Genomic DNA, 19,237 nt, shown 5'->3' with positions numbered 1-19,237 from the left:
GTGTTTTCTGTTCTGTTTTATCGTCTTTCCCGACTGGTCTCAAAGCAACCTCGTATGTCGAAAGTGAACATAGCAATAGCAATATCAATCATTTGCATGTTGCTCTTAAATGATGGAGTTAAAAAAACAGCAATGATAGATATCAAGCACACTGATTTTTCTTAAAATCTTCTGCTGATAATAAACCATTGATAAGGCGTTTGAGCCTTTCTGCACCAGGGCCAGGTCTAAGTTCAGTGATATTTCTTATGTAAGAATAAGGTTTGGTGATGTTTGAATTTGCTCGACTGAACCACGTGCCAGGCACATAACCATGGACATTTCGTCCCAAGAGTTCGGTATCAATTTTATCTAAGAGAGGCTCGTTCCTGCCAAATTTTCGACCAAAAGGAGCATTGCTTTCCACCATACTCTGGTAGTGTTCAGCTGTAAGGAAGTGCGGATGTTGTTTCGGAGGGTTGTCCCATGATATGAAATGGAGGTCATGGTTCACGGTAGTGTTACGAAATTCCTCGGCGTTGCAGATGACCGTGTGGAAATATCCTTCAGGGGAAGATAGAAAATTGGCATAATACATTAACACTATTCTAGGCAAGTTATCCCATCCCCATAATATATATTCAACAAATTGATGAGAGAGCATCATCCACACAGAACCTGAGCAAATTCAAATAGCAAATCATAAATCATATAGCACAGATGTAGTATACTATAGGACTAACTATTCAAGTTAGTTTCTCCAAACTCTAAGACTTCTAGCCATGTAGCACCGACACTTCACATTGAGGTCGTGTCTGACACATGTCAGTGTCCAACACCGACACACGATTGATGATTAGCTAATGAAAAAGCTTGATTGGTGCGTAGGTTCCGAATCTCACAGATTCAAGTAAAAAGCTAATGAACAGGTGGAAAGATTACTTCTGAGTAATCATACTCAAAGTCAAAGTCACTAACTACTCAACTTATTTTCAAACTACTATCGTTGTTGTCTCTAATTTTTTTCCTTTTCATTATGACTGTTTGACTATAATCCAATTTGTTTTCTTTTACTGCCCTTCCCATATTTCTAATATCATCAACTTATGAATGGGTTAAATGTCTCATACTACCAAAACATTCTACAAATTTGAGATAACAAATAACTTAAGCAGGAATGAAGAAAATAACAAAATATAGACTGAATCAAAATGAGAGGCGTCAGAAACCAGGTTTCTCACCTGTAAACAGCTTATAAGCAGTGGGAACACTTCTTCTCTCTGTCACCCAAAACACATCAGATTTATTGACGCTATAAAGTGCTGGGTCAATTATAACAGGCTTGGCTCTCTGATCTCTATCGAAAAACAAAAACAGTAAAGAAAATATAAATTCGACATTTCACAAAATTGCACATTACATTCATTCGACAAAGAAAATCAAGTAAATCAGATTAAAATAAAGGAGCAAAAGGATTAGCAACATACTCCTTCCAGCCAATATCACTTGTGTGCTCTATCAAAACAAAGACACAACAAAAACAAAGGAGTAAAAATTACAGCTGCACGGGCGACCAAAGTAGCACACTGATCCCCAAGAAGATACTGCATATCACCATCAAACACAACAAAAACGCCATCTCCACCACCATCAGTAACACGGAGCTTAACCCTAAAACTGAAAGATAGCAAACCATAAACAATACCATAGAAGGGATATAGGACGAGAAAACTATCAATAGATAATAAGGAAAGAACCAAAGTGACAGCAACACAAATAACCTAGACCAACAAGAAAGTACAAACCGAGGTATCATCTGGAAGACATGCTTAACACAACGACCACAATAGTAGGCACTAGAGTCAGGGGACACACTCTTGTGACACTTGCAAGCAGGATACCACCAATCCTCATCAGCAACCACACCAATTATAGTGGCAGAAACGACAAAAACCCCATCAGAAGTTAATGAATTCAACCCAGAAATAGTTATAATAGGATAACTATGAAGGAAATCCTCCTCCATAGAAGGCCTAACACGAGGACCAAGAACAACAATGGAAGTAGCAGCATTGATGCCATGAGAAGCAAGCCTATACACAAAGTATAATAAGCTAAAACAAGCAACCTAAAACCACAATAATAAACAAAACAAAAAAACAATAAATTAACCAAACAACACAAAAGTAGAGCGAAAACAAACCTATCCTTAAAACCAACAGCCTCAGCAATGGGAGGGTCAACCAACAACCTAGTGGTATTAATAACATTCTGAATAGACACCTCGTCTATCCATACCAAATAGGGACAAAGAATCACAAAAGAGTAAATAACAAATACAACAAGGCAAATAGAGTGAAAAGAACACAAATGAACAAACCAATAGACACCCAATGACCAACCTCTGAAGAGTTTAACTTTGGCAAACTGAACAATAACAACAGGCATGTAATCAGTTTTCTTCCCAACCATCTCGAGAAACTGGCCAACATAATCACCAAACAAGGCACACTCACACTTTCCACTGAAATAATAACAGGAAAAATAACTCATCAACATACCAGGGATCATCAACAAAAAATTAGAGAAACAAATAACAAATTACTTGACAACCCAAAAATAAAACAATAAGTAGTATTGAACCAACAGAGCAAACTAACGTGTGATCAGTAAGTTCAATAACAATCATCTTGGTAACTCTGCTATCCCTTAAATACTCGCGTTCACGAGATACTCCAGTAAGAAGTCCAACAACATCTGAAACACGGAAAGCAACAAACACAACAAAACTATAAACTAAGAACAAAACAAAAACAATACAAAACAGTGAAAAAAACAAATACATACCAACCAAATGATCATATTCAGCAGGAAGAGCACGGATTTCAGCAATGGTACTCAAAGAGAGACCAAAGCGAGATATTTCAGGACACTCGGACAACTCAACCCTAGTTTTCATCTGAAACACAAGTTTGTAAGGATGCAAAGTAGTCCGATACGCACCAGCGCTGCAAGCAACGGTAAAGAAGGACATGGTATAAACCAACCCCTCGTCCAACTTCCGCTGGAACAAATAGAGCAATTGTTTTCTTACAGTGGCATGGATCTTGGTACCCTAGAAAAAAATCAAGCCAGAACCAATAAGGCGAGGAAACCGCTTACGATCAAAATTCAGATAAAGTACAACCAAACAGGTGCAAAAAACATGAGCTAAAAAACAGTCCATATGAATAAAAAAAGATCCAAGACAACTAACCTTTGAATCAACAAGCACCATTTCAACGGAGTTAACCTGGTTATTTTTGAGATAAGTGGAAACCTCCCAAATTCTGGCAACCCTAACCGTAAACCTCCAAGCTGTTCTTCCGGGAACCACCTCGGACAAGTAATCAATCCTAGGAGCCATTGAAGTGAGCAACAAAAGCAAAAATAAGTAAACAAAGAAATTAAGCAAATAACAAGAAGAAGAATCAAGCGAAAGGAATGAAGAATACAACCCACACCATCAGACTATATATAATCAAAAGCAATAAGGAAGTAAACAAATAAACTAAGTAATACTCGGGACGCGAGGCAAGGAAAGCCTGCGAGAATTTGTCAGAATACAAAAGGCATTAAATGTATCAAAACAAAACAGGAAAAGGAATGAGAAACGCAACAGAACAAAGAAGAAAAAGGGAATCGACAGAACAAAGAAGAAAAAGGGAATCGCAACAGAACAAAGAAGAAAAAGGGAATCGACAGAACAAAGAAGAAAAAGGGAATCGACATGGAAGGGGATTTGGAATGGTGAACAGGAGCAGGGCAACCGAAATTTTGCAATCAACAGTAGCACTTTGGGCGAATCCTATTGTAAGGTTTATTGATATATAGCCCCTCTCCCCTTTGTAAAAGGCATCAATTTAAGCTTGTAACACTTGCATTCATCCAATAAAGTTCTCTTTTTTATTTTCTGTTTTGTTCATAGTTTAGTTTTGTTCATGATGTCAAGGTGTGAGTAGTTCAGCCACGACACCTTGAGGTTATGGAGAGTAACCCATAGTATAGGTTCTTGATCCTTTCCTTATGTATAACTGCTTATTGTGATTACTAGCAACTATATCAAAAGTGTAGATGTTTCCATTGTTTATCTCAAGGTGTCAGGGAAGTACTGATTGGTGAAGTCGGTATCTCGATCCTCTACAATTTATGGCCGGTGTATTGTGATCACCATGCGTTAGGGGGTGTGTGGGTGGTTGATTCCATGGTCACCTAGAGCAATTGACGACTACTGCGAGAAGGGGTGGTTGTGGCAGAGAGACTAACACAACCTATAAGTTGCTTTTAATGAAAAAGGTTTTCACATGTATGTTTGGAAAGGGTTGTGGATTTAAGTTGATTTTGGATTTATTTGAAATTTTACACAAATGATCTATATGATGTAAACTTTCAATCCAACGGTGGATTTTATAAAATTTATATCGGTTAAAACGTTATTGAGAGGTGTAACATTTGGTGTCAAACTAGTTGGTGTCAACGGATCCTGACTCTATATATATATATATATATATATATATATATATATATACTAGTATAACTTATCCGTACTATCGCCCGGGTTAATGTTCTATGAAAAATATAGATCATTTTTTTTCACACATGAAAAATATGGATTATTAAAATTTTAATATTGTGATTTTTTAAATTATTTGTAAAATTAATTTTATATTTAATGTAGTAGTTTATTTAAATATGATAAAAGATCCAAATTTTGGAGATTTTAAGGAGAAATGGCATAATGGAGAGTGATATTCCACTCTTCGTTCCCAACTCACATTTCATATATTTGTTCTTTTATTTTCATAAAAAAAATGTCATTATGCAAAAACTAATCTAACGGTTAATATATTTGTTCTTAATCGTCAGCTCTCTCCTTTAGACATTTGTTTTCTTCAGGAGTATTTTATCTCATGTCCCCGTGTGAAAAAATTTCACATTTGAGAAGCAAAATGAGGCGATTTTAATTTTAATATATCTCATTTGTTAATGTGCAAATTTTAAAAAATGTATCTATTTGTTTTTATTTTTATTTGTTTATTTTACAGTGATGTATGGAAAATAAAAATAAAGTAATACATGATATTATTGCTTTTAATTCTTTTTTTTATATATAAAATCATTGTTATTTTCACTGCTTTCAATTGATATCGTATTTTTTATGTAATAAAATCTACAAATGTATGTTTCACCTTGTGTAAGTTATTTTTTGCTTAATACCTCCATGTAGGTTTTTTTTTTTATCAATACCCCCGTATTTTAATATTTTGTTTGGTACAAATCACTATGTATTTTTTTTATTAGAAAAACCATGTTAAGGTAAACCATAATTAATAGAATAATAAAATGAAATAGAAAAATAATCTATGAAGTCAATTACTTCATTCCTTTTATATTTCAGACAATGACACATTTTTCTCTACTTGATAAGTACGAAGTTTAAGAATAACTTTTTTTAAGCATATCAATTTCTCAATTCCACATTTTTCCAATTCATTCTATAGTATAGTCATTCGAGGAGTTTCTATTATTTTATCAGTGTATTTGTTAAATATCACATGAAAAAATAGACAAATAAAAAAATAATGAGTAAAAAAATAGAGTACAACATTTATTTATAAATAATAGTAAAAAAAACATTTATAAGCATGATTTAAATCCAATAAAAAATAATATGAACAACAATTCTTTTTTAATAAGTAAACATATGATTAAAAAAAATGACAATAAAATATAAAAAATATAAATAAATACTTAAAACTCTAACATCAATTGATAATACTTAATCCTAATTTGAATAACAAACAATGTTGTTCTTCCGTATATGGACCTGCAAATAAATAATTATAACTCAAAATTAGTACAATTTTCTGATTGTAGAATTAAACTTGAATATTTTATCCACTCCTCTGTTCCCAATCCACATGTTATTTATCCCTCGTAGTCATCTTCATCAGTCTTTGCAAGAATCCAAATAGTAAATAAAAGTTACAAAGATATATGAATAATATTTTGGCTTCTTAAAAAGAAGTTTACAATTTCTACCAAAAAAAAAAGTTTACAAAATATTATTGACTTTAGAGAAAAAAATGATTTCTCTTTTTTATGTTGAATCCTCTTATTGTAGCCTAACGCAAGTAAACAAAATACCTGCAAAGAAAAACAAATAAAATTTAGATTTTATTCCACTTGAGAGCAACAAAAATTATATTGAACAAATAAATAAGAAATAACCAACAATAGCAATAGATTTTTTATTTTAAAAAAAAAAACCAACAATAGCAATAGATAGAAAAAAAAGTAGTGATTCTGTCAAAAAAAAAAAAAGTAGTGAAGGTGAGAAGAGAAAATAGATAAGGGGCGCTGAGACACTCAATGACCCTCACTCTTACATGTTGACCCGTATATATAGAAACTATAGTAGATTTTTTGTACTTAATTTTTGAAATTTCCATATATTTCAGCATTGATTTAATTTAATAAATATATATTCCAAAAATAAGTTGTCAATAATCAAAAGTTTCCAGATGTAAAATTTCAATTGTATCAAAATATTAATATATAGACAATTGTTCATAAAACCTGATTGAACAATTTCTATATTTATAATTGAGCAAAATAAATACTATGAGTTGGTTGTATATGAGTAGTCAGTCTCTAATAGGTTGACACATAGGAAACCTATAAACAAAGAGAATTAAAAAAAACTTAAATAGGAGTTTTAAGGAGTTTTAAATGTGATAAGAAGATCAAAAACTACTAAAATTGTGAACATAAAACTCAAAAAGTTGTAAACAAATGACACATATGCAACTGATGCTTGAGAATATGTCATGTAGGATGAAAACAAAGTTGGCTAAGCAAGAGAATGCCACATAGGAAAGTTTTCATGAGAAAAAACTCCTAAACATATAAATAATAGATGGCTTAATTAGTAAAATGGTCTCTTAAAGACATTTTTGGTTTCATATTGATCCTTTAAAGAAAAAAATGATTGAATAGGTCCCTTAAAGAAAAAAAATGTACGAATATGTCCCTTAAAGACATATTCGTTAATCAGTTTGGTCCCTTAAAGACATCTCCGTTAATCAGTTTGGTCCTCGAAAAAATAGACGGAAAGGACCAAATTGATTAACAGAGATGTCTTTAAGGGACATATTCGAACCTTTTTTTCTTCCTTAAGGGACTTATTCGGACCTTTTTTTTCTTTAAGGGACCAATGTGAAACCAAAAATATCTTTAAGAGACTATTTTACTAATTAAACCTATATATATTTAGACCGTGGCTAATCAGCAAATTTGTTGTAGTGTAGGGACATTGCATATATCATGAGCCGAGGTTTACAATAAACTGGGGATTGATCCCAGGATCTATAGCGTACTATACAAACCTCTCACCACTAGACCAAATCTAGTGGTTTGCCAAAGTTCGAACTCTGAACACTTTACTTATTTACCTTTTAAATGAAAAAAAATGGAAGGAAAGAAAATTACAAAAATCAATGAATGAATTTGGACTAAAGTTACTCTAAATTCATTCATTAATTTGCGTAATTTATAACTATTAACCTACTATAAAAATAAAAAATAAAAACTTAATTAATAAATAATTTAAAACACTTATCAGCGTTCTCCTTTTTCTTTTGGTGTTCAAATTATAACCGTTACTTTTTTTAGTGTTGCTTTTCACTTTTCAGTGTTCAAAGCACGACACAAACACCATACTGATACACCATTATTCAGCAACAAGAGTTATCATTGCATGGAAATGGAATAATCAACCCGAAAATCACGACATATATTTCTTGTGTGCAAAATATTAATCACGAGTATATCTTATCCTTTTTTTTTTTTGACTACGTGTATATCTTATACGTAGTAGTAGTACTAATTTTTACTTTTATGAAAGACATATCTTCATAAATCATAATTATTTTCTTGTAATACAAGTTCTCTTATTCAGGGACGAGGGGTGCCTCAGTCCAATCACAAATTTTCTTCATATAATACACGCAACTATATTTCCAAATAAAATAGAAAATGCATGAAATAAGTAAAAAAAAATAATTATTATATTTTGGATTCCGTAAACTCACAAAGATATTTTGAATCGAGTTGTGTGTTATGATAGATTGATGATTTTTTAGTGGATGAGTGTATTTTTTTTTTTAACAAAATTCTCAATTTATTCTACATTAAACAGACCCACAATATCATAGTAGTCCAACTCTGATTTTTGTTAGTCTTCGCTAGAGCTATTAAAATGGACTATCCTGTATAGACCGACTTGCTAAACTCGAATAAATGTAGGATTTGAGCCTTATAATATTAGCCTGGGTTTTTTGGGGCTTCTTAGCCTGGCCCAAAAATCCCGTTTAAAATGTGGGCTAGCCCGCATGGGCCACTGGTAGCCCGTTACTCGTATAAAGCAAAATAAATCTCGAAAAAAATTAAAGTAAAAACTAAACTAATCAAGTATCGTGCAATGACTTAATATAATGGTTTAATTAGTTAACACATTAATTCCCACACTAAAATTATATATGATTGTATTTGATTTTTAAAATATAAATTTTAATCGTTTCATAATTCTTCGTAGAACTTTTACAATTTCTTTTAATTCACATTTAAAATTTTATTCTAAAGTTGTACGTAATATCATCCATTTGCATTTTTCACAATTTATTTTTTTAGTTTTTTCACAATTTATTTTAATCATCCTTCCTCGTGCATTTCTTCTTTCATAGTCTTATAAACCAATTTTAAATTTTATTTTGGTAAACTATCTAACATTTTTTAAAAATGTCAAAAAAAAATTAAAAATTAATATTATTGGTTAGTCAAGCCAGTGGCCCGCCCGTATAGGACCGGGTTCGGAGTAGTGTTTTTAAAGCCCATATTTAAATAGATTTTTTTGTCCGGACTGATAAAACTCAGTCCGTCTAAGCCGGCCCGCTTAAAGTCGAGTAGGCCATTTTGACATATCTATTATCCGTTACCTGTTGCTGACACTTATTATAAAATAAAACTAAAAAATATTACCAATCGTTAATTGGTTCAGTGGTGATTGACGCTGAACTTGGTAGGGAGGACCGCGGTTCGATCCCCGCAACTACAATCGGGAGGGAGCTGGAACCACTTAATGTCAGAACTGACCTCCGAACCAGATTTAATTGGTGGTGAAAACCCCAAAAAAAAAAACCTAAAAAAACACTTGCTAACGTTTACCTATTCCATTTTTTTATTTTTATTTTTTTGGGTCAAGTAGTCTAGTGGCTATAAAATCTACTTTAAAGGTGGATAAGTGAAGTGTCCAAATTCGAATCCCGACTCTGCACATACAATGCAATGTCCCTGCCAATTGAGCTAAGCTCACGGGGACGTTTACCTATTTCATTATTCATAAAGAAAAATAATAAAGTTTATCTTTTTCATAATAATAATTATTGGTCAAAAATTGTTGTCAAAAAAGAAATTATTGGTCAAAAATTAAAATAAGTATTATTATTTGGTTTGACAAAAAGTGCAATGAACCTAAAAAAAAAATAATACATTGAGAATCAAAACTACTATCCTAATTTGATATTTATTTCCATTTACAAACTTACATACACATAACGAAATCTCATCCACGTTCAAAATGAACATAAAGAATGTGATTATATCCAACTCTAAATTATTTTGCTAATATAATAATAAGGTGACTACTTCTCTACCCTCACATAAATTGAGGGTAGTTGCCCTATGCTGATGTGACACCAATAAAATTCATCCACGTGTATTTAAGTCAAACATAATTAATTTTTTACCATAAATTATTTTGACTACTTTTATTTTCAATTAATTATATTTTATGTTACTAGTTTTCTTTAATTATATTTTAGACAATGTGTAAATATAATTAGAATTAATTTGATCATTGAATGTTTGTTTCTAAATATTATATATTGATTCTAAAATATCAATGTTATTAGTAAAAAAAAAAAATCAATGTTATAGGCTCGAAAAAATAAATATATATCAATGTTAGTTTAAATAAAAATAATAAGAGAACAAAAACAACAAAGAAAAAAAAACTAATATCTCTAATTTAAATACACAATTCCACTTGTACATTTATTAAATGAAATCAAATAATGCTTCAAAAAAAATCAAAACAAATAATTTATGCTATTCCGGTGTAAATACTCCCTCCGTTTCAAATTACATGTCGTTTTAGAAAAAAATTTTGTTAACTATCTAAGTCACTCATGTAAATTCCAAATATTTAGTTGTAGCCGAAACCGTAAAAGATTTATATATTTGGAAAATTAAAGTTTGTTTTTTTAAGTTTTCAGAAAAAAAAAATGTTTGTTTTTTTAAAAAAATTGGTACATAACATATTAAATTTATTGGAAAGATAAAATGCATGGAAAAAAACAAATTAAGCTTATTGGTGAATTAAAATAAGGTATAATAAGAAATTAAGTGCAAAATACACTTTCTTAATTTTATTTTTTTTCTAAAACGACAAGTAATTTGAAACAGAGGGAGTATATAGTATTTATTTTTTCAATCTCTTTAAATCATTGCATAGATTAACGTTGGTTGACATGATGTCGATCTTAGAAAAAAGAGGGGAAAAAAATTAGGTTAAGTAATTAGGTTTAGGTTTGCGACAATGGTCCGACCTTTCTTTTAGTTCAGATGAACTATTTATATTTTTACTTGTGATCAATAGTTAAACCCTAAACCCTAAACAAGTTCAAGAGTTAGTTCGTCTTCTTATAATAGTCGAACCTTTTCATTTTTATAGGATAAATTTCAGGTAGACCGCACTTGTGATCGGGCGAGCTCCCGTGTGTATGTTTTCCGAAAATGGTCCGACCTTTCTTTTAGTTCAGATGAACTATTTATATTTTTACTTTTAAACAAGTTCAAGAATTAGTTTGTCTTCCTAATTTTCTCCTAATTTCGTTTTGTCTTCTCTAAACTATTTTGTTTTCAATTTTTTCCCGATATGGACAACCAAAGAAAACAAAAACAAAATGACGATGAATAGGAATCACATTCTATGACATAACAGGAAAAAAAAAAAGGAAAAAAAAAGGAAAAAATACGCTAAAAAACATAACATCTAAGAAATTGAAAATCACAAGTTTTAGAATCTTGAAGAAATCCAGTAGATCGGTGGCGAAGGCTGCAGTAAAGATTGACATCGGATAACACAAAAGCGGAGGAGCCGTAGAATGCTAACATGACGGTGGTGGAGGCTGCGGCAGAGATTGAAAGCATTAAGAAGAATAAGAAAGTTTTTTGACGATAAGAAAAAAGTTTTTTTTTTACGCGAAGAAGAAAGTTGTTTGAGACGTAATACAATTTGAAGAAGAAGCAAACAAATCAAAAGTAATTAGGTCCAAAATATAAATTCATAGAATATAATACATAAAATATAATTAATTGAAAATAAAAGTATTCAAAATAATTTATGGTAAAGAATTAATTATGTTTGACTTAAATAAATGTGGATGAATTTCATTGGTGCCACATCATCATAGGGCACCTACCCTCAATTTATGTGAGGGTTAATTAGAAAAAACCTAATATAATTCCTTTTTACTTTCCTTTTGTTCTATCATCATTCCTTTTTGGTTGGTCTTGTTTCCTTTTTTGCACACTCTGCCAACTTTTTTTATTTTTTGTATTTGTTTTTGCTTTCACTTTACTAAGTTCTGAGATTCCTAGGGACAATACCACCAACCTATACTGTGTTAAAAGCAAAGCATCACAACAAAAGAGAAAAAGAGAGAGAGAGAAAGAAACAAACACAAAGAAACAACATTGTTCACATAACACAGAGAGAGATCTAAAATCAACATGGGATGAACTTTGTTTATAGCTGCTTGTGTTATTTGGAACATAATGGCTTGATCAGGTTTTTATTTTATTTTTTTATTTGAGTAATTGTTTTTATCTGAATTGTGTGTTTTTTTGTTGCTGTAGTTAATTATAACTATTGATCTTAATTTTCAAAAATAAAATAAAATTAAGAGTACTGATCTTGATTGTAAATGGCTGAAATATTTTATTGATTGAATTATATGTTTGGCCATCTCATGATATTCATATAAAAAAGAATGATCACAATAATTTTTTTTTCTTTCTATTTTACATTTTTAAGTTTTTTTTTCTGACAAATGAAAATTTATGTTTTTTTATTATTGGCAAAATCCTGATAACTTTGTTTGGAATTTTGTGTTTGAGCAGACTAATTCCTGTGTCAGTGTCAGATATTTGTTCCTTCATTCTTGGAATTTGAGAGTTTAACTGATCAGGTATTTATTTTATTTTATTATTGTTTTTTATTATTTTATTTTTTTGAGGTATTTGTTTTTTATTATTTACTTTTGATTTGATGAGAAGAGAAAGCTGAAAAAATGCTATGGCTGTGATATGAATGAAACTAAACTTTTTTTTTTGTTTTGGTTTATTTCAAATGACAATGACAATACAGAAGCACCAAGGGACATTGATTGTGTGATTGTGTTGACTGGTTCTGGTTTAATTTTACTGATTTTTTCTCGGATCGAGCTACATCAGAATTCTCGGATCGAGTTACTTTGACATCAGAAGAGACAGTGTTGGTGTTCTAGGCTGGTGGTAATGGCTACTCTGACCCATAGTGATTCTAATAAGAAGTATTCATGGTGGTGGGACAGTCACAATAGTCCCAAGAACTCAAAATGGCTCCAAGAAAACCTCACAGGTAATGCTTACTCTATTTCTGATCTTAGTAGATAGCAATTCTGTTGTTTATGATGTTAACTTGATCACTTACAATTCATGATGCACTCAATTTGGTACTTTATGAAGAGGATGTAAGGAATCATGTAACAAAATTATTTTTTATATATATGTTTCTGAATCTTCTTTGTTGCTGTATGTCTTCTGAATGAAATTATTTGATTTTTCTACAAGTGTTTTATACTATTAGTTATGTCCTGTATGTAGTCTAAACATGATATAATAAACCATATGTACTTTATGTCTATGAAGCACCGACACAGATACCGAACATGACACTGATACGTTGATAACGGTAATAATTTTTTGAGAAAATGAAACATTTGAATGTATTGTAACTACATGTGTCAGTATCGTGTCGGACATTGATACATGTTGAACACCAGACACGCCTTTGATGTGAAGTGTCAGTGCTATATAGTTTTTTGTAGTACATCTTTGATCTTTCCGATCTTTCCTTTCACTTTGTAGCATCTATTTCCATAATCACTCAGAAGAGATGTGGCAATAATTCTTATTGTAAATTTAAAATCTTCTGTTTGCATCTATCTGGCGTTCTTGAACACATTAATTTATCATAATGGTGTCTGATTATGAACAGATATGGATGTCAAGGTGAAGCAAATGATCAAGCTTATCGAAGAAGACGCAGATTCCTTTGCCAGAAGAGCAGAAATGTATTACAAGAAGCGTCCAGAGCTTATGAAATTGGTTGAAGAGTTTTACCGGGCATACCGAGCACTGGCTGAGAGATATGATCATGCAAATGGAGTAATACGACAGGCACATCGTACCATGGCTGAAGCATTTCCTAATCAAGTCCCACCAGTACCAGCAGATGATTTACACACCGTTCCATCCATGGAGAATGAGCAGCCGCATACGCCATATAGTACTCGCCATTCACATGCATTTTCTGACTCCGATGAATTGCAAAAGGGTTTGAAACAGCTCAATGATCTCTTTATGACAGGAGAATCAGCAAGTCATGTAAATTTTGGAGAAGGGCGTGCTAGAAGGGGGCTCAATTTTCTTGACACAGAGGAGACTACAGGACTAAAAAATGTAAGCCATGATACTGAGAATCGTGTCTTATCTGATTCCGAGCGGATGACCAAAACGGAGACAGAAATTTTGGCATTAAAGATAGCCCTTGCTAGATTGGAAAGTGAAAAGGAAGATGGCTTGATTCAGTATCAACAGAGTCTGGAGAGATTATCTAATCTGGAATCAGAAATGTCTCGTGCAAGAGAGAATTCTCAAGGACTTGATGACCGAGCGAGCAAAGCTGAAGCTGAAGTTCAAACCTTGAAGGAAACCCTTGCTGAATTGCACGCTGAAAGAGAAAATAATATTCTTCAGTACCAGCAGTGCTTAGAGAAAATATGTGATCTGGAGAAAAATATTTCTTCTGCTCAAAAGGATATAGGAGAACTTAACGAACGAGCTACCGGAGCTGAAACTGAAGCCGAGTTCTTAAAGGCAGACCTTGTTAGCTTAGATGCTCAAAAGGAAGCTGTCCTTTTTCAGTACAACCAATCCTTGGAGACATTGTCAAAACTGGAGGAGGAATTAGTACAAGCCGAGGAGAATGCAAAGAAAACTAGCGAGCAAGCTAATATAGCTAAAAATGAAATTGAGGACATGAAGTTAAAAATTGTTAAACTTACCAAAGAGAATGAAGATGCGGCTCTTCGTTTTCAGCAATGTTTGGAGATAATTTCTAGTTTGGAGCATAAACTCTCTTGTGCTGAAGAGGAGGTGCGTGAGCTAAATTGCAAGATAAATGATGGGGCTGAAAAGTTAAATATTTCTGAACAAAAGTGTCTTCTCTTGGAAACATCAAATCAGACTCTAGAATCTGAATTGCAGTCTTTGGTACAGAAGATGGGGTCTCAAAGTGAAGAACTTAGCGAGAAGCAGAAGGAATTGGGTAGACTTTGGACTAGCATACAAGAGGAGAGGTTGCGATTCATTGAGGCCGAAACTGCTTTCCAAACTCTTCAGAATTTGCATGCTCAATCTCAGGAAGAACTTAGATCTCTTGCTTCCGAGCATCACAATAAGCTTGAAATTTTGGAGACAATGGAATCACATAAGCAAGCTTTAGAGGATGAAGTACACAAGGCCAAGGAGGAAAACAAAATTCTAAATGATCTCAAACTGTCTTCATCTGTGTCTATAAATAATTTGCAGAGTGAGATGTTAAACCTGAGGGAAACGATAAAGAAACTTGAACTGGAGGTTGGACTGCGAGTAGACGAAAGAAATGCTCTTCAGCAGGAAATTTACTGTCTTAAAGCGGAGCTTCATGATGTCAACAAAAGACACGAATCCACAATAGAGGAGGTCAGATCAACCGGCTTAGACCCACAATGCTTTTCCTTATCTGTGAAGACATTGCAAGATGAAAACTCAAAGCTGAAGGAAACATGCGAAGCTGACAAAGGTGAGAACACGGCTCTCAAGAAAAAACTGGAGATCATGGAGAAGCTTCTAGAGAAAAATGCTGCTTTGGAGAATTCACTTTCAGTTTTGAATGCTGAGCTGGAGAGTGTCAGAGGAAGGGTAAAGGTGTTGGAAGAAACTTGTGAATCCTTGCTTGAGGAGAAATCAACTCTTGCTGCTGAGAAGGCAACCTTGTTTTTTCAGTTGCAAACCACAGCTGAAAAGTTAGAGAAGATCTCAGAAAAAAACCTCCTTTTAGAAAATTCACTATTTGATGTGAATGCCGAGCTAGAAGCATTAAGGGTAAAGTCAAACATTTCTGAAGAGACTTGCCTTTTGCTTGGCCATGAAAAATCTAGTCTCACATCTGAGAATGAAACGTTAGATTCACAATTGAACATGACTCGTCAAACACTGAAAAATCTTGAGAAACAACATAGTGAATTGGAACTGCAACATTTGGAACTAAAAGCAGAAAAGGAGTCTGCACTTCAAAAGGTGGAAGATCTACTGGTTTCATTATACGCTGAGAGGGAAGAGCGTTCCAGAACTGTGCAATTGAATGACGGTCACTTGGTTGAGAAGGAATTTCAAATTCATATTCTACAAGAAGATGCAAGTTACCAGAAAAAGGAATACGAAGAGGAACTAGACAGAGCTGTACATGCTCAAATGCAAATTTTCATCTTGCAGAAATGTATTCGGGATATGGAGCAAAGTAACCTCTCCCTTCTAGTTGAGAGTCAGAGACTCTTGGAGGCATCCAAAACGTCTGATAGAGTGATGTCGAAATTGGAGAATGACAATGTTCAAAAGCAAGTTGATGCAAATTTGTTGTCTGAGAAAATTAACATACTAAGGATTGGGCTGCTTCAGGTGTTAAAAACTCTTGACATTAACAGCAACCATTTGTCTAAAGATAATGTTGAAGAAGACCAGGAGCTTCTGAACCATATACCTGACAAACTTCAAGAAACACAGAATTCTTTTGTCACAGTTTTTCATGAAAACCAGCAAGCAGCCATTGAGAATTCAGTTCTTGTTTCATTCCTTGACCAGTTGAAATTAAAGGCAGAAAATCTTGTAACAGAAAGAGAAGCTCTTGATATGGAATTGAGGACCATGTCTAATCAATACTTGGCACTGCAAGAAGAGGTCCGTATGATGGCAGAGAAGAATCAAGAATTGAAGTTGACAATCAGCAAGGGAGAAGAGAAAATGGAAGCAATGACAACTGAAAAATTGATGGCACTGAATGCGCTAAGCAAAGAAATGGATAAACTTGTTTCAGTAAATGTCGACCTTGAAGAGAGATTGAAAATAGTGATAGGAAAATTAGAAGATGTGCAGATGGAAAACATATATCTTAAGGAGTCATTTGTAGTGTCTAACACTGAACAAAAATTAATTGAATCTGTCAATGACCAATTAAATAGTCAGATTAGGAATGGAAAGGAATTGTTGTCTCAAAAGGAAAGCGAGATCCTGGGAGCAGCAGAGATGTATAGTGCTTTACAGGATGAGAAAAAAGCATTACAAAAATTGGTGGAAGATCTGAAGAGTAAGTATGAAGCGGCGAAGGTGATAATTGAAGACCGAGCTAGTCAAATTTTAGAATTATCATCAAACAATGATCATCAAAATGAGGAGCTTGGATGCCTTCATGAAGTGAATAAGAACTTGGAGGCAGAAATGAGGCACCTGCATCAAGAACTTGGAGAAACTAAACTGAGGGAGAAAAAGCTAAGTTTTGCATTACTCAAGGGAGCGGATGATCTTGAACAATGGGAATCTCAGGCTGCCACATTCTATACTGCAATGCAGATTTCTACTGTCAATGAGACATTCTTTGAAGGAAAGGTCCGTGAGCTAGCCGATGCATGTGAGAATCTTGAATACATAAACAGCTCCAAAGTTATGGAAAGTGAAAAGCTGGAAGAAAGAGTTAACAAGTTGGAAGCTGAAAACAGGAGATTACAGAGTCAGATGGCTTCTTATGTACCAGCCATCAGTGTTTTGAATGATTGTATTACATCCTTGGAGATGCAGACGCATGTTCATGCAAAACCTCATAGTCACGACTACAAAGAATCAAAGGTATTGCTATTTACTACTATTAACATATTATCTCTGGTATGCCACTACCACTACGATTCTTTTTTTGTCGATGTTTAGAGGGATTGGAAGGAAACAAACGTAGTGTTTTGGATCAAATAAACTAGTTGTGTTTTATTTTTTGGGTACCATATTTGAGTATGACAAGTTTTCTTAAGATATCACACAAGAAACTAACTCTCGATATTTCAATACATGAACTTTGTATAAATTAAGATCACTGCTTACTTGTGTGCTAATGGCAGGTCATTTGTAATAGAGTGAAATTGAATTTGGGATCCAGATATATAATGTAATTTGCGCAAATCTTTGTTTCCAGATTAAAAATTTGGCAAATGTCAAATACGCTGATGGTGATCCACGAAAAAGTGAAGACCGAAATGCTACAGAAACAGATGCACTTCCAGACTTCCAAGACATGCAGAAAAGGGTTAATGCAATTGAAATGGCTGTTAAACAGATGAATGAAAATTTCAAACCTAAGGATGAAATGAGAGAGATTCGAGTATTGAAATCTGGAATCAGCTGGCGCCAAGGAAACGCTCAAACAAGCAAGCATTATACTCAAATGGATGAAGTAAAGGAGCATCAATTTGGAGCTGTTTATGGACATAGGACAGGAAAATCATTGCAAGATGTTCCTGTGGCGGAAATTGAAGTTCTGCCAAAAGACATCATGCTTGATCATACACATGGGAGAAGTAGGAGAGGAGCTCGCGGGGGGTCCGATGATCAGATGCTTGAATTGTGGGAAACTGCTGATAAGGATGGCGTTATTGGCCTGAGAGTTGGCAAGGCACAGAAGGACGCTGCACCTACTGGGTACCACCAAAGGAGACATAGCAAGGATTCCAAAAATAAATATCCTTCGATAGATTCCTTGATCGAAAAGGAATTGAGTGTGGACAAATTAGAGATCTCAAGAAGACAGTCGCAAGACTCACAACCACTGCTGAATGAAGGGAATAAGAGGAAGGTTTTAGAAAGACTTGATTCAGATGCTCAAAAGTTGATGAACCTCGAAATCACCGTACAAGATTTGATAAACAAGATGGAAATTATTGAGAAGAACACAATGGGAAAAGGTATTGAGTATAATGCTGTGAAAGGGCAGCTTGAATCTGCTCAGGAAGCCATCACAAAGTTGTTTGATGCCAACCGCAAGTTGATGACGAATGTAGAAGAGGGCACACCATCCTTTTCTGGGAAGTCTGTAACAGTGTCAGATGAGAGTGGAAGTGTCAACAGAAGGAAAGTTTCAGAACAGGCTCGGAGAGGATCTGAAAAAATAGGACGGCTGCAGTTGGAGGTGCAAAGGCTGCAATTTTTACTTCTAAAATTGAATGATGACAAAGACGGAAAAGGAAAAGGAAAAGCAATGATTGATGATCAAAATCCAAGAGTCCTTTTACGAGATTATCTCTATGGTGAGACAAGGACAAGCTACCACAAGAGGAAGAAGAAAACATCCTTTTGTGGATGCATGCAGCCACCCACTAAGGGAGATTAAATCGGCAAAGATTTTTAACATAGCTTAAAATACATGGGACAAATGATGCATTAGCTTTCTCTTTGTAAATTTGCCTCTCTAATCTAGACATGTTTCAAGACCCTGCATTTAGATTCTGTTATACATGTAGTGTACTCTTCACTTGGTAGACGAGGCTAGGATGGAATTTTCACCATCATTTTCTTAAAATTTCCTCCAGCTTATTTCCTTACTGGTTAGATGTGCAGTTATTGTTTATCTAGTAACGTTTTAACTATCGTGGTGCATTGCAATTATCTATTCTATTTGTTTTCGTTCGTCTCTTAGAAGTCATTTGTTAAGCATAACATGCAAAATAAACATGAAGACAGATTCATTTTTGCTCGA

General features: G+C 33.6%; 2 protein-coding genes across 5 annotated transcripts; one reads left to right on the top strand and one right to left on the bottom strand.

The window, feature by feature from the left end:
- Positions 1-1,218: 1,218 nt before the first annotated feature.
- On the bottom strand, positions 1,219-4,302 carry LOC123889473. Of its 2 annotated transcripts, XM_045938821.1 has the most exons (8): positions 3,050-3,072; positions 2,827-3,002; positions 2,640-2,736; positions 2,382-2,503; positions 2,183-2,267; positions 1,785-2,072; positions 1,467-1,656; positions 1,219-1,336 (listed from the first exon to the last, which is right to left on the bottom strand). In XM_045938821.1, exons 2-7 carry the CDS (start codon positions 2,936-2,938, stop codon positions 1,482-1,484), a joined length of 879 nt encoding a protein of 292 aa, XP_045794777.1. In that variant the 5' UTR covers positions 2,939-3,002; positions 3,050-3,072; the 3' UTR covers positions 1,219-1,336; positions 1,467-1,481. The 2 variants fall into 2 exon arrangements, with proteins under 2 accessions (XP_045794777.1, XP_045794776.1); XM_045938820.1 differs by lacking the exon at positions 1,219-1,336 and adding an exon at positions 3,236-4,302 and having other exon boundaries at positions 2,827-3,094.
- Positions 4,303-11,599: 7,297 nt separating this feature from the next.
- On the top strand, positions 11,600-19,082 carry LOC123889469 (protein NETWORKED 1D-like). 3 transcript variants are annotated; one of them, XM_045938812.1, is made up of 5 exons: positions 11,600-11,929; positions 12,262-12,329; positions 12,509-12,760; positions 13,400-17,343; positions 17,681-19,082. In XM_045938812.1, exons 3-5 carry the CDS (start codon positions 12,658-12,660, stop codon positions 18,869-18,871), a joined length of 5,238 nt encoding a protein of 1,745 aa, XP_045794768.1. In that variant the 5' UTR covers positions 11,600-11,929; positions 12,262-12,329; positions 12,509-12,657; the 3' UTR covers positions 18,872-19,082. The 3 variants fall into 3 exon arrangements, with proteins under 3 accessions (XP_045794768.1, XP_045794769.1, XP_045794770.1); XM_045938813.1 differs by having other exon boundaries at positions 11,661-11,929; positions 12,595-12,760; XM_045938814.1 differs by having other exon boundaries at positions 11,665-11,929; positions 12,580-12,760.
- Positions 19,083-19,237: the final 155 nt, after the last annotated feature.

This window comes from Trifolium pratense, linkage group LG6, assembly GCF_020283565.1.
Source record: "Trifolium pratense cultivar HEN17-A07 linkage group LG6, ARS_RC_1.1, whole genome shotgun sequence".
Classification (NCBI taxonomy): Eukaryota; Viridiplantae; Streptophyta; class Magnoliopsida; order Fabales; family Fabaceae; genus Trifolium; species Trifolium pratense.
Note: the sequence above shows the minus strand (reverse complement) of the source record. Positions and strands in the feature narration are given on the sequence as shown.